General features: G+C 43.3%; 1 protein-coding gene across 1 annotated transcript in view; it reads left to right on the top strand.

The window, feature by feature from the left end:
• ARHGEF26 (Rho guanine nucleotide exchange factor 26) overlaps window positions 1–15,795 on the top strand; it is a 216,713-nt gene that overhangs the window by 178,347 nt on the left and 22,571 nt on the right. Inside the window, exon 12 of the mRNA XM_073626013.1 lies at window positions 10,218–10,424. Within this exon, the coding sequence (XP_073482114.1) occupies window positions 10,218–10,424 (207 nt within the window). The remainder of the gene's footprint in view (window positions 1–10,217; window positions 10,425–15,795) is intronic.

Raw genomic sequence — 15,795 nt, 5'->3', positions numbered from 1 at the left:
TGTGCCCATCAATTGCAGCCACTGTGCCCATCAATTGCAGCCACTGTGCTCATCAATTGCAGCCACTGTGCTCATCAATTGCAGCCACTGTGCTCATCAATTGCAGCCACTGTGCTCATCAATTGCAGCCACTGTGCTCATCAATTGCAGCCACTGTGCTCATCAGTGCAGCCTTACTGTGCCCATCAAATGCAGCCTCACTGTGCCCATCAAATGCAGCCTCACTGTGCCCATCAATTGCAGCCACTGTGCCCATCAATTGCAGCCACTGTGCCCATCAATTGCAGCCACTGTGCCCATCAGTGCAGCCACTGTGCCCCATCAAATGCAGCCACTGTGCCCCATCAAATGCAGCCACTGTGCCCCATCAAATGCAACCACTGTGCCCATTAAATGTAGCCACTGTGCCCATCAAATGTAGCCACTGTGCCCAATTAAGTGCAGCCATTGTGCCCCATCAAGTGCAGCCACTGTGCCCCATCAAATGCAGCCACTGTGTCCCATCAAATGCAGCCACTGTGCCCATTAAATGTAGCCACTGTGCCCATTAAATGTAGCCACTGTGCCCATTAAATGTAGCCACTGTGCCCATCAAATGTAGCCACTGTTCCCCATCAAATGCAGCTACATTGCCCTTCAAATGCAGTCGCTGCGCCCCCATTAAATTTAGCCTCTGTGCCCATCAAATTCAGCCACTGTGCCCTATCAAATGCAGCCACTGTGCCCCGTCAAATTCAGCCACCGGGTCCCATCAAATGCAGCCATCGTGCCCCATCAGATGCAGTCACCGTGCCCCATCGGATGCAGCCACCGTGCCCCATCAAATGCAGCCACCGTGCCCCATCAAATGCAGCCACCGTGCCCCATCAAATGCAGCCACCGTGCCCCATCAAATTCATATGCAGCCACTGTGCCCCATCATATGCAGCCACTGTGCCCCATCAAATGCAGCCACTGTGCCCCATCAAATGCAGAGCCACTGTGCCCCATCATATGCAGCCACTGTGCCCCATCATATGCAGCCACTGTGCCCCACCATATGCAGCCACTGTGCCCATCAAATGCAGCCTCACTGTAACACCCCCCCCCCACCGCCCGCTCGCTGTCTGACCGACACTTACCCCATCTTGGTGGTGGGTCAGGCAGCAGGTGAAGGCGGCGAGCTGTGGGATGAGCAGCGGGTCAGGCGATGGCTTCTGTGTCCTCCGTGCTTCCTGTGCATCTCTTCTTCCTTTCTGCTAGGCGTCCAATAGGATCGCCTTTGCCTTCAGCCAATCAGGTGACGGGTATTAGACCCATGCTTTCTGATTGGCGGAGAGGCAGTTCAGTGTTAAAAAGTAAATATTCATTTTCTTTTCTAACACACCTGGGTGGGCTCCAAGAGCAATGCTCTACGCTCCGAGTCCACCTTTTTTGAAGTCTATTAGAGCCTATGGCTCTAATCGGGTACTTAAAAAAAACACCCCCCACTGCTGTAATTCAGGCGCCCAGCATCCGAAAAGGGGCTGGACGCCTGAATAGGGCATAGATCCTGAAATGGATAGATTCATGCTACATATAGGAGTGGCATGATAGAGGGGGCGGTGCCCGTGTGTCCCTAATGGACAGGTCGCCCCTGCTCTGCACTCCCCTATCCATTTTTCACCATTGTTCAGCTCCTCAGCCCCCCATACACTTTTTTTTTTTTTTCACCAGTGCTCACTTCTGCATCAACAACCTTTTTCCTTTTTTCACCAATGCTTACATCTGCATCCCCTGTATCTCTCTTTCACCAATGCTCACCTCTGCACCCCCCCCCCATCCATTTTACATCAGTGCTGCACCCCCCATATCCCTCTTTCACCTGTATTCAGATCTACACCCTCCCCATCCATTTTTCACCAATGCTCAGCAGCCCCCCTACTCTTTTTTTCACTAGTGCCTACCTGTGCATCCCTTGTACCCCTCTTTCATCAATGCTCACTTACCTTTGCACCTACCCATCCCTCTCCTACCTCTGCATCCCACCTGCTCTGCTCACCTGTTTTGGCAAAACCTAAATCACCCACAGACTGCACACCTCACCCCCCTCCACTCCCCCCTTGAAAGGACAAGTGCAGCGATACACAGAATAGATCTCCTTTGAGCTGAAGCCGCAAGTGCCAGGTGCATCTACAGCTCAAAGGAGGGCACCAGTCAGAATGATATGAGTGCTGTTCCTTCCTTGTCCCGGCTCTGAGTTCAGGGACAGGCAGGGTTGTGGAGACAGTGGGAGAGCTGCACTGTCACTTGTGAGCACTAAGTCCGACTTATGTATTTAAAAGTGACAGTAGATAGTGGTGAGTACAGGGGAGTGCCGAAATGTTGCGGCTCAAAAGAAGCCCTAATTTAAAGCCACCAATACTATTTAACTCTAAAAGAGGCTCAAAGGGAAGGCGGTTAATGCGTTTACAGGCTGAGATTCAGGGCCATTCAGAAGATGATGATTATAGTGCCTGTAGTGATCTGTGGTGTAAGATACAGTAGATGAAAGCCAGAATGAAAATTAGAGACATAGGTGACATCCTAGCTCAATTTTAATGCAAACATTTCATGGTTGGCTGTCATACAATTCCGAATCAATTTGTGAAAACTATTTTAACCATGCCAATTTACAATTTATTTAAATGATTTAGTTTTTCTTGACAAATGATGCTTCCCTTTATAATTTCAGTGTAAGAATGCTCTTACACAGGCCATCTGTCTGTGAGCCTCCTGGGTTGAGGAGGAGCTTATAGCATGTTAGTACAGGTCCGATCAATGTGGCCAGGAATAGCATTTTGCATCTGCAGTATCCATATTTTTTCCTAAAAATGGTTGGTAAAGTCATCAATGAAATGTAGATGTGAAGATCTCTGTTCCTTGCTAACATGAAAGCATACCTTTAAAATGCAGTGCACCCACTGTCTTCTGTACTGAAATAATCTGAGCTGGAACACAGTTAGGGGTGACAAACTGTAGTGCATAGTGCACATGCCTTTATTATTATTTATAACAATTATTAAATAATGATGCATAAATACATGTATGTTCAAACCAGGAAATGATTAACGTGATTGTTGTAAAGTTTATATAAGGCTTTAGTCTTGCCTAGTTAGTTGTGTAGTCACACTTACATTGAGTAACAGTTTGTATACAGGAATGCACCGCACTTGACAAACAATTGACGGAAGTCTTGCTATAGCTTCACAATCTGAGCCAAGAAAGTATTTAAAGCATGTTCTGTCTGTGAGCAGTCCTAATTACTGTAATAGAGACATTGCTCAGGGGAGGCTTCATAATGAATATTTCTCATGTCAGGGCTATGGATGTTTTAAACATAAGCTGATTCGGAGCTTTCTGCCAATCATACTTTTCCCTGGCCGGGGATACAATACTGAATACGTAGTGATTGTCATCCGGCTGATTAAAACATTTAAGTTTGTTTGATAGATTTCTGTGGAATTCATATTGTGGACACCTGTTGTTGATCTCTGATGTTGGTGCTTGGGGAAAACATTCTGGTGTTCCCAGATTCTCCTATTACCGAATTTTCTTTAAAACATAGAGTAACTAAAATTATAGTTTAGTGCAAAGTATTTTGATTTTAAAACATACAAGCATGACATGTAGGCTGCCAGTGCATGGCATCAAGTGAGCTTTGACGGTGGAGATAGAAACTGCCATTTGCTAATTGAAAGCCTTGTGTTTGAGATCTACACTGCTCAAAAAATTAAAGTAACACTTTTTCAGAGTATAGTATCAAGTCAGTTAAACTCCTAGTATATTGGACTGGTCAGGTAAGTAGCAGACGGGGATGTTAATCAGTTTCAGCTGCTTTGGTGTTAATGAAATTAACAGGTGCACTAGATGGGCAACAAAGAGGCAACCTCCAAAACAGGAATGGTTTTACAGGTGGAAGCCATTGACTTTTTTTTCCCCTACTCCTCTTTTCTGACCGTTGTTCACTAGTTTTGCATTTGGCTATGATCAGTGTCACTACTGGTAGCATGTGGAGATAGCTGGACCCTATAGAGGTTGCACAGGCAATCCAACTCCTCCAGGATGGCACATCAATGCGTGCAATTGCCAGAAGGTTTGCTGTGTCTCCCAGCACAGTCTCAAGAGCATGGAGGAGATTCCAGGAGACAGGCAGTTACTCTAGGAGAGCTGGAAAGGGGGCTGTAGAAGGTTCCTAACCCATCAACAGGACCGGTATCTGTTCCTTTGTGCAAGGAGGAACAGGATGAAAACTGCCAGAGCCCTACAAAATGACCTTCAGCAGTGACCAAACAATCAGAAACAGACTTCATGAGAGTGACCTGAGGGCCCAACATCCTCTAGTGGGCCCTCTGCTCACTGCCAGGCACCGTGGAGCTCGATTGGTATTTGCCATTGTACAACATAATTGGCAGGTCCACCACTAGTGCCTTGTGCTTTACACAGATGAGAGCAAGTTCGCCCTGAGCACATGAGACAGGCGTGAAAGGGTCTGAAGAAGCCATGGAGAACATTATGCTGCCTGTGTGACTGGTTTGGTGGTGGGTCAGTGATGGTCTGGGGAGGCATATCCATGGAGGGACGCACAGACCTCTACAGTCTAGACAATGGCACCCTGACCGGTTCCTAGGCATGGAGGGTGTGCAGAAAAATGGGCACCAGTCACTTTTAGGCTGAGCAAGAATTAGTTTATTGCTCACAACAACAAAATGAGGGAAAGCGTTTTAGGGCACAGGACACGCTAGAACAGTAGGCATACAGACCCGCAGACTCCGAAAAACAGGCAGGTAGACAGCAATACAGAGCCAGGACTGTATGCCTGCACCCTATCAACTTGGCAACAGCTGTCTCCTTTAGCAACCAAAAACTTACAACACGGTGCAGGGATTCTCTGGATGAATCTGTCTTGATGCTTTCCCAGGCTCTCCACTGTCCCCGGCTTATGGAAGAGTAACTTCTGGTACTTCATCTCAGAACTCCATCCTTTTACTCATGCCTCCAGGCAACAAACAGGCTCTCTGGCAGAGCCTCGAGCACATGGCTAGGCCTTGGGCTTCAGGCCTCACCCAACATAGCTGTTCCTCACACAACCACACTAGATCAGGGTCTGGGTGGGAGGACCCTGATCACTTGACCTCCCAAAATATTTATACTCTCTCCCAGCATGCTCGGTGGTCATGAAACGCCTACTGATGGCTGAGAGAAATATGCATATTCATAACTCACTCGCATATTCACTGCAGCTCATCAAACTGATGTGAAAGGTACCAGTAACACCTGCTGGCAAAAGGGAGGAACTACCACTGTACTGAGCTTAGAGGAAACCCCAAATGATCGTAAAGACTACAAATCAGCCAGGTTAACTACAACCCAGCTAAGCTACATTTACTAGTAGCCCCTGTTTAAGACAATGATGCTACATAAATAATTATTTTTAATACATTTTTATCTGCCTTATAATGGACTTTTTTTTCTACCTGGATTTTAGCTGAACTTTTGACAACTGTAAAGAAACACCATTTCATGTAGTTATGTATTCTTTATATTAAAAACATCACAAGTTAAAGTGTTACTAAACCCACAACAGTAAAATCTGTCTGTATATGCAGCATGGTATGCTTGTTATACTAATTGTGGAACTTTAGGGGTTAATCCTCTGCATTGTGTAAAAAGTCTGTTTTATCCTGTATGCATAGATCCTCCCTCTCCCTGCACTGTCTGTCTGGGGAATGCCAGCTAACACAGGCAGGGTAACCAACCTGCACATGCTCAGTTGTGTTTTTTATGCTGGAGAGAATAATTACTTGTTCTCAGAGCTAGCCAGGTCACATGATATTGGCATCACACATGTGGGTGTGTATACAGGCTGCAGTGGAAATCTCCTCCTACCTGAACTCTCAGCACTGGAGGAACTGTGCTGTTTATCACTGACCATGGTATATGGATCAGCCAAAAAGGTATATAGTGGCAATATCTTAATGTAAAAAGAAGTTTTATAAGCTGTGGGCACTGTGGGGCGGGGCGCCCAGATGAACTATTTTCATATTACTGGGTTTAGTAACACTTTAAATGTAACCCAATATAAATATGTGGATTTGTACTAGCCTCTGGTACTTCCCTGTACAACAGCATTTAGTCTTGAAGATAGAGGGCCTGCATCAGGAATTAGCCAGACTAACTTGCTGCCAGTGAACAGAGAGATGGCTCATCAGCATGATTCAGCTTCATTTTTCAGTCAGAAGTCTTAGGTGCCCATAGAGATGTTGCATTCTGATACTAGACAGCAGCTGCAGTTGCTGATCAAGAAACATTTTCCAGCAAGCCCATTCAATATAAGTTGATCATTAGATTGACTTCTGTCAAGCAGGAGCGGCCACGCATGGACGGAAATTTAGCAGGTTCAGGCGAATTTCCATCCATGTGTGGCTGCTCCTGCTCGACAGAAGTCAATCTAATGATCAACTTATGTTCAATGGGCTTGCTGGAAATTTTTTCTCGTTTAGCAACTGCAACCAATGGGCCAGCTTTAGTGGTGTATTTGACTAGTGTTCTAGATCACATTTTGCTGCAATGGAGTTCAAGGATCTGGCCGTTCTCTGTAGTAAGAGTAAAACATGAGGTGGCTGCATAGAATAACAAATTCTTTGGCTTTAAAGCGTTTCCCATATATGTGCTTCTACTGTGCATGTAGCTGCTTACCTGGAGTTCAGCTTAAGAAACTGTTTACAGAGCTCTTTAAAGTCCCAGTAGTTGAACCTTGAGAGGATTAAAAACAGCTGGTTCGTGCTTTTCAGACTTCTGGTAGGTAAAGCATGATGAGTCAGTGATGTCTGTAGCTCCTTATATGTTAAATATTGAATTAGCCCGCAAAAAAGGTTTCTTTCACAGAGTTTAGCATGCAGATACAGATTAAAGATATTAGGAAACCATAGAAGTGTACTTTTCTTCAGGGAAGATTAAACTTGAAATCGTTATTTTCTTTGAGTTGGGATTAATTTTGTTTCCATTTTAGGCTGATTTTTTGACTGACATGGGCTCCTAAGCAGGATCATCTTACTCCTCCATACTGTGCAGAATGTTTATATAAAGGAGACTCAACCTTAGTATTGGCAAATGATCAGGAATCACAGATGTTACAGTGAATTTCAAATGTTAGTGTTTTGCTTTCCTTCCAGAGTGTTTCCTCTCTCTGCTTTACGCTGTAAACAGGTAGTGAGCTCATGTAAAAAACTCCCAGAATAGCTCAAATAATCATTACCTCCTCTTTCACCAATCTTTTTTTCCTCTAGGAACTGTAGTAAGCTGTATTTTCAAACCCAATGTTTGCCTTTTAGCTGTAATAAAGATTTATTTTGTACTCTAGGGATTATTATTATTATTATTATATGGGATTTATATAGTGCCGCAGTTTGTGCAGTGCTTTACAACATGATGGCAAACAGTACAGTTACATTACATTTTAAAGGGATAAGTTCACCTTTTTCAACAAAAATGTAAAGGTTGGTGTTGCGCAGGCTCTACCATGTGTAGTGTATTACCAATAAAATCTGTATACAAATTCTGAAATCTGTGCCATAAAAAACATATATAATGTATAAAATAAACATAGACATATAAAGTGCATCATATGGTGGACTCCATTGCAAAGGTGTATCATTAAATGATAATATAGAACGGTTCTTTCTCCAGCAGTGATGTGCCAAGTAAGGTGCTGCTTTCGTGCATATATAAATAAGAATCGGTGTGCTTTCACCTCCTAGTGACACCTCTATGCTCCCGGAATTCTCACCTTAAAAGACAATCAAATAATCCTGATGGTTGTAATAATTGGGATGATGCTGTATCAATCCTGGCTTTGTTCCAGATATTCCAAAAGTATCCAGGTAATCCTTAGTAGTTGCTCTTTTAGGACTCCCATCGCCCATACTTACTCCATATATTAGGGTAAAAGAAAGTAATCCCCCATGGTGTAGTATTTAAAAGCAGTAATGTATTAAAAATATTATCTCTTACATGTAAAAATGCTCTGTTGTGTATTAGTAAGATTTGCCAGTCTCTTGCATCACTTCCGGTCCAGAATGCCCTACGCGTTACATCACGGCACATGACTTCATCAGGGCCAACTTCTAAGGATTACCTGGATACTTTTGGAATATCTGGAATGACCCAGGATTGATGCAGCATTATCCCAATTATTACAACCATCAGGCTTATTTGATTGTCTTTTTAAGGCAAGAGTTCTGGGAACATAGAGGTGTCACTAGGAGGTAAAAGCACACGGATTCTTATTTATATAAGCACGAAAGCAGCACCTTATTTGGAAAACAATGATTATATTTGGCACATCACAGCTTGAGAAAGAACTGTTATATATTATCATTTAATAAAAACATCTTTGCAATGGACTGCACCATATGATGCACTTTTTATGTCTGTTTATTTTATACATTATATATGTTTTTTATGATATATATTTCAGGATTTGTATACAGATTTTATTGGTGATACAGTACACACAGTGGAGCCTGCGCAACACCAACCTTTACATTTTACACTGGTCATACTTTGTGGGAACATAATAGGTGGGTGTAGCAGCTTGGTTTCAACCACCTGCACAGCCACTAATCATTTTACTTTGAACACCTAGTTTTGTTTTATTCCATTTTCTTACACATTGGTAGCGCAGAGGTTTATCTTCACTTAACCTTTTATAACATGTTACACACCCATATTCAGGGTGTAACATGTTACTGCTGCAACTGCTCCAGCCCATCCACCCCCACCCCTTCGAGTCCTCACTGTGACAGCAGGTTGGGGATCTTCTCCCCACGCCTGCTGTCACAAATTTAAAAAGTTGTGGACAAGGGGGTCTTCGCTCGTTTGGCTACATCATTTACAACCAATGTCATCATCTACAACCAGCCATTGCAGCTGTTGGCTTGTAGTTCTCAATGAACTACCAGGGCTTCCTTTCATTGTACAACTGCCTGCCCGTACCAGGTATGAGCAGACAGCTTGCACTGACAGTCTGCAAGAGCCCTGCATTGCACCCCTGATCTGCTGATCACCACTGCAATGCTTTACAGAAGGGATATGCAATTAGCGGACCTCCAGATGTTGCAGAACTACAAGTCCCATGAGGTATTGCAAGACTCTGACAGCCACAAGCATGACACAAAGACGTAGAGGCATGATGGGACTTGTAGTTTTGTAACAGCTGGAGGTCCGCTAATTGCATATCCCTGCTTTACAGGTTCCCAATAAAAAAAATAAAAATAAATTCACGTTTTTTAACCTGCAAAAAGATATGCGTTTATTTATTTTTTTTGAAAAGGTGAACTTGTCCTTTTAATATATGTGTGGTCAGAGGGCCCTGCTGAGTTTTCAATCTAAAAGGAAGGGTCAAGTTAAAAAAAAAAAAAAAAAGTAATGACTGTTAAGGGTGAACTAATGGAGGAAAATAATAGTACTGCATTTTATTTAGAGGCTGGATAGGTGGGTTTTCAGAGGATTAGAGAGGTTTTGGAGAAGTCCTGAATGCTTCCATTTTTTTATCAATAAATACTATCTATAGACGTTTCAGGCACATACAGACACAATCCTACCAACTAAAGATCTGGGCTCAGCCAAATGTGTATTTAGGACTTTGAAGGACTTTGAAGGAGGGGATGGGTAAACCAAGTTAGATAACCATGGTTCTGACTTGCCTGTGGGAGAAAACCATAGCGAAAATCCAACCCAGCCAATCATGTTTTCTCCTGAAAATGTTAAGCCAAGGGATGTGTGAAGTTAGGAGTGCTTGTAGACATACGATCACTTGCTAATGTGACTGTAAACCCAGATTTCACCATTATAAATGGATATTGTCAGCTATAGATTGTGGCAAAGATAGATAATAGATGGTTAACATAATGGATGTAGGCAGACGCAGACTTTTGATGAACTGGTGTACTAAGTTCCATCAGTGGTACATAAGATCACACTCAACTCAATACGCCAGTTGTCTTTTGGAAAAATAGACATCTGAAAGTTTTCAAAGATTATTGTAGTTTCTGAAGTGATGAGTTGAATTTACATAACCCGGAAAAAAACCCAAGTTACAGTTTCTTGACATTTCAAACTGCATGTATAATTGTATAGATGTCATCACTGCTTTATCATGTTTGAATTGTGTATGGATAACAATGACATTTTGAAACATGTTATTTCTGTTCTTGCAGTGAGGAAAGCTATAATGTCACAGACTATGCCATGCTGGATCAGCTTCATGTTGAGCAGTGTGACAGTGAAGAGCCGACGTCTCCACCGAAGAACAGCACTCCCATACTGTACTCAAGACAGTGCTCAGCCAGCCATCTGTTTACACTCACCATTCACAGCAATCATGTAGCAGAGAAGGTGGAGATGCTGCTGGGAGCTGAAACTTTGTAAGTAAATTCATCCGCCTCATATTTAAAGAAAATTCCAATCAAGTATGAACATTTTAGATTTCACTTCTTGTCCATTGTGTGGACAGATATTAATCTCCGCACCAGATCCAGGCTCTCACTGTAAGTGGATCTTTGATTTTGAAGCAACCTGCAGTAACCCTTCTTACCCAGTCTTTAATGGGAGTGTCATTACTGGCTGTACAGGTTCTTTGACCTGACACAGCGGACAGAGCATGGTTCTAAAGTCAGAGATGTTGAAGACTTGGTTACAATGTGCACCTAGAATTGGAGTTCTCCCCTGGAGCATGCAAAAGTGTTTGAAGTTTATTAAAAGTACTTGGCACCATGGAATTAGACTTTGTGGACCCTAATCAGATGTCCAGATGCCATAGTCCACCAGCTAAACTGCTCTAATTTTCATGCTGGAATTTACTGTGTGCCGTTGGTGCTGCCTTTCTAACAAAATACAGTACATGTACTTTCTAATGTCTTAAAGTGTATATAAACAAAAATGAAACATATTGCAGCTTATCAATCCTTACCAGTGCCTTAGCTTTCTGCTTTAATGCCTTTTTCACCTGATGATCTGGCTGGTAACACATTTCCTTTCTTAGGGTGTCTCCTCTATTTAGAGAGGGGTAACAGAGCCCCCCCCCCCCCCTTTAGGACAGCAGCACTGTCTGGAGAAGGATGTGTTAGAAGAATTAGCAGATTTAATGGACTTTACATAAGGGATTAAGAAATAAATTAAAGCTGAACTCCAGCAGTTTTTTTGCTTTTGTAATAAGGCTACTTTCACACTGGGGCGAGGGGGCGTTAGCGGTAAAGTGCCACTAATTTTAGCGGCGCTTTACTGCTGTAATAGCAGAGCTTTTCGGCTGCTAGCGGTGCACTTTTAACCCTCGCTAGCGGCAAGATAAAGGGTGAATAGCGCCCGCAAAGCGCAGCTGCAGAAGCACCGCTGCAGAAGCACCGCTGCAGAAGCGCTTTGCAGGCGCTTCGGCAGTGGTGGCCATTGATTTCAATGGCAGGGGCGGTGGAGGAGTGGTGTATACACCACTCCTCCACCGCCCGAAAGTTGCTGCTTGCAGGACTTTTCTAACATCCTGCAAGCGCACCGCTCCAGTGTGAAAGCACTCAGGCTTTCACACTGGGGCTGCAGGGGAGGTGTTTTCAGACGCTTTACAGGTGCTATTTTTAACCCTTTAGCACCTGAAAAATGCCTCAGTGTGTGAAAGTAGTCTAAAGCTTTTAACTAAATTTAATTATTAAAAGCTTTGCTAGATCGCCTATTTTGACTTGCTGACCAGATTCCCAGGTGAAAATAAAGAGAAAGTGGCCTAAGAGAATAAAACAAATGCAGCCACCACATTTAGGAACTGTTCAGCTCCAATATATTACATATTTGCCTTTGGATTTAGATACGCTTTAAGAATGCCCCCTAGGTACTGTTTATGGGCTTTTGTTCACTTCTTAAGGCTAGGTTCACACATGTCCAGTGCGAATTTCCCCTCCATTTTCACTGCAAATTTCCTAAGCAGCAGTCCAGCTGTGATTTTAGATGCGGCTCAGATGCAAATTTTTGGAGTCGGCAGCCACTGGTGTCTTTAACATAAGCTGATTGTTAAGGAGCGGGCCGGGAAGCTGGACGCCATGTCCTTAACAACGTATGACTCATCAGCTGTCAGCCGGACTCCCCGCTGACAGCTGAATGTATAAAAAAACATTCCCGACAATAAAAAATTGTGGAATTATGGATTTTGTGGGGAACCCCCATGCTAAAATCTAAAAAAAAATGGCATGAGGTCCCCCCCAAAATTCATACCAGACCCTTATCTGAGCATGCAGCCTGGCAAGCCAGGAAAGGGGGGGTGGGAACAAAGCACCTTGGCCCAATGTTGGCCTCTTCCCTTACAACCCTGGGTGGTGGTTGTGGGGGTCCGTGGGCAGGGGGCCCCTACTCATTCACCCAAAAAAAGTGTCAAAAAGAAACTAAAAAAATAGAAAATTAATTTTTTTTAAAATAAAAAAATCAATGTCCCCTGATGTAGATTCATTGTCAGTCAAGATGCCTGCCTTCACCGTTTGACCCAGAAAAAAAAAAGGTCCGCCTGCGCCGAAGGCTCCTGCCATCTGCCTGCTCCTCCATGTGACAGTTCTTAAATAGATAGAGGCCTAGTATGTATGGATGCAGGGGGGGACCCCCATGCTGTTTTTTTTTTTTGGATCGAATTTGCGTTCGAAACTGATCCGATGTGCGATTCAGATGCATTCCCATAGAAGGCAATGGCCTGAGATTCGCATCTAAACAGCATTGCACTGCTCAAAAAATGCACAGGACTTTTTAAATGTGCAGTCACTTTGCACTGCCGCTGTACCACACATACAGTGCCTTCAAAAAGTATTCACACCCCTTGCAATTTTTCACATTTTGTCATGTTACAACCAAAAGCGTAAATGTATTTCATTGGGATTTTAGGGTGATAGACCAACACAAAGTGGCACATAATTGTGAAGTGGAAGGAAAATGATAAATGTTTTTCAACATTTTTTACAAATAAATATGTGAAAAGTGTGCTGTGCATTTGTATTCAGCCCCTCAGTCAATACTTTGTAGAACCACCTTTCACTGCAATTACAGCTGCAAGTCTTTTTAAGTATGTCTCTGCCAGCTTTGCACATCTAGAGAGTGACATTTTTGCCCATTCTTTTTTGCAAAATAGCTCAAGCTCTATCAGAACAAGCTCTGTGATCAGCAATTTTCAAGTCTTGCCATCGATTCTCAATTGGATTTAGGGCTAGACTTTGATTAGGCAATTCTAACACATGAATATTCTTTGAACCTAAACCATTCCTTTTCACTCTGGCTGTATGTTTAGGGTCGTTGTCCTGCTGGAAGGTGACCCTCTGCGCCAGTCTCAAGTCTTTTGCAGACTCTTAACAGATTTTCTTCTAAGACTACCCTGTATTTGGCTTCATGTGCAGTGTTAGTTTTCTGCCACACATAGCATTTTGCTTTTAGGCCAAAAAGTTCAATTTTGGTCTCATTTGACCAGAGCACCTTCTTCCACGTGTTTGCTGTGTCCTCTACATGGCTTCTCGCAAACTGCAAATGGGACTTCTTATGACTTTCTTTCAACAATGGCTTTCTTCTTGCCACTCTTCTATAAAGGCCAGATTTGTGGAGTGCACGACTAATAGTTGTCCCGTGGACAGAGTCACCTGAACTGTGGATCTCTGCAGCTCCTCCAGAGTTACCACGGGCCTCTTGGTTGCTTCTCTGATTAATGCTCTCCTTGCCCGGCCTGTCAGTTTAGGTGGACGGCCATGTCTTGGTAGGTTTGCAGTTGTGCCATACTCTTTCCATTTTTGGATGATGGATTGGACAGTGCTCCCTGAGATGTTCAAAGCTTGGGATATTTTTTATAACCTAACCTTGCTTTAAGCTTCTCCACAACTTTATCCCTGACCTGTCTGGTGTGTTTCTTGGCCTTCCTGATGCTGTTTGTTCACTAAGGTTCTCTAACAAATCTCTGAGGGCATCACAGAATAGCTGTATTTATACTGAGATTAAATTACACACAGGTGGACTCTCTTTACTAATTAGGTGATTTCTGAAGGCAATTGCTTCCACTAGATTTTAATTAGGGGTATCAGAGTAAAGGGGGCTGAATACAAATGCACGGCACACTTTTCAGATATTTATTTGTAAAAAATGTTGGAAACCATTTATCATTTTCCTTCCACTTCACAATTATGTGCCAATTTGTGTTGGTCTCACATAAAATTCCAATAAAATACATTAAAGTTTTTTGGTTGTAACATGACCAAATGTGGAAAATTTCAAGGGGTATGAATACTTTTTCAAGGCACTGTATGTGCCTAGGACGTGGGTGCCTATAGCCGGGTGCGGATTGTCAGAGCGGACTCTCCGTGGCAGCAGAACTTCTCCTCCATCCTGAGAATTGGATGCCCGCCTCCTCCGCCACGCGCAGCTGTCCTCCGACTCCTGGGAGCCGGCTCTGTGTCGCCCTTCTTACAGGCTGAGTTGCTGTTGACCTCCTCCACAACAGCCATGAAGGATGTCCTCCATGGCCGCTGCTTTCTCTGGATTGGCCAGCAGTCAGAAGAGAATTAATCATTGCCCCAGCCCTATGTGGGATGGCGGTCTTCAGCCCCTCTTGTTCCCTGGCCAGGCTAATAGGGAAGTCAGCAGCCGTGGCTCTGCCCCCCTCCCCCCCCAGGCAGCAGTGCGCCATAGGCGGCTGCCTAGTTTGCCTAGTGGCAGCACCGGCCCTGCATGCACCACACTTAGCTTTAATCCATTTCAGCCTTACTGAACTACAATGGAGCAAGAGCGGGAAGTTGTTCAACACAGAATCCGATGACAGGTGACTGCAATCACCCCCCCCCCCCCCCCCCCATAGAGTAGTACATGTGAAAGACTTCTAGGCTGTTGGTGCACTGAGTTTTAAAAACCTGAGCTTAAGTAAATGGAGGCTGTAGAATCATACTTCCTAACATGTTACATTGAAGACTCATGTAACAAATATGCCCATTGTTCAGAAATAGGCCCACTTATAGGCCTTCTCTAAACTGAGCTTATAGCTGCACATGCACTTAAATGTGTATTGTATCCATAGAGTTGGCACTGTGTTATTTTTTATTGTTACTTTCTGTTATATATTGTAAAATTATTTTTGTATTTTGGATTGTTAGCTTTCATAGCTAGAGACGTTTTGTGTATCATCTGAAAATCTACATGAAATATCGGCCCTTCTAACAATACCTACTGCATAATAATAATAACAGTGTTTACCAGGAACCTGCTTCTTTCCTTTTCCATCTGCATTGTATAGAAAGTTGTATTTATCTTTCATTTGCTGTTGTATCTGTTTTCCATCATCTTAGTCCTAGCACTTAACCTTGTGGATCTCTCGTCTTGATGGATTGTTAATGACAAGGTGTCTGTACATACCAAGTGTTGCAGAGTTACCACTTCTGATATCATGACATGATGGGATTACCAGCTAGAACACTTGCTTTCTCAAGCATACATCAGAGACCAGCTCGATATCTCCAGGTTCCACACTAGTGTTATTATCATCCTCATATTTCTTCCCACACATCATTATATCCTACTGTATATCACATGTGTTACATGCTGGCCAAATCTGTTTCCAAGTAATGTCTTTGGGGTGTTTCTCATGTGGTTTTTTGTCTTAGACCGGTATTTCTGTTGATTTTTATTTATTCAGCACCAAACTTGCCTGTGGTGCTGCACAGAGTAGTGTAAGCCATATGTTAGTAGATCCTTTATCAAAGTTCCCTATATTTGCCTTATCTTAAAATAGGATTAAAAAAAAAA

The sequence above is a fragment of the Aquarana catesbeiana genome, linkage group LG04 (assembly GCF_042186555.1).
Source record: "Aquarana catesbeiana isolate 2022-GZ linkage group LG04, ASM4218655v1, whole genome shotgun sequence".
NCBI classification, from domain to species: Eukaryota; Metazoa; Chordata; class Amphibia; order Anura; family Ranidae; genus Aquarana; species Aquarana catesbeiana.
Note: the sequence above shows the minus strand (reverse complement) of the source record. Positions and strands in the feature narration are given on the sequence as shown.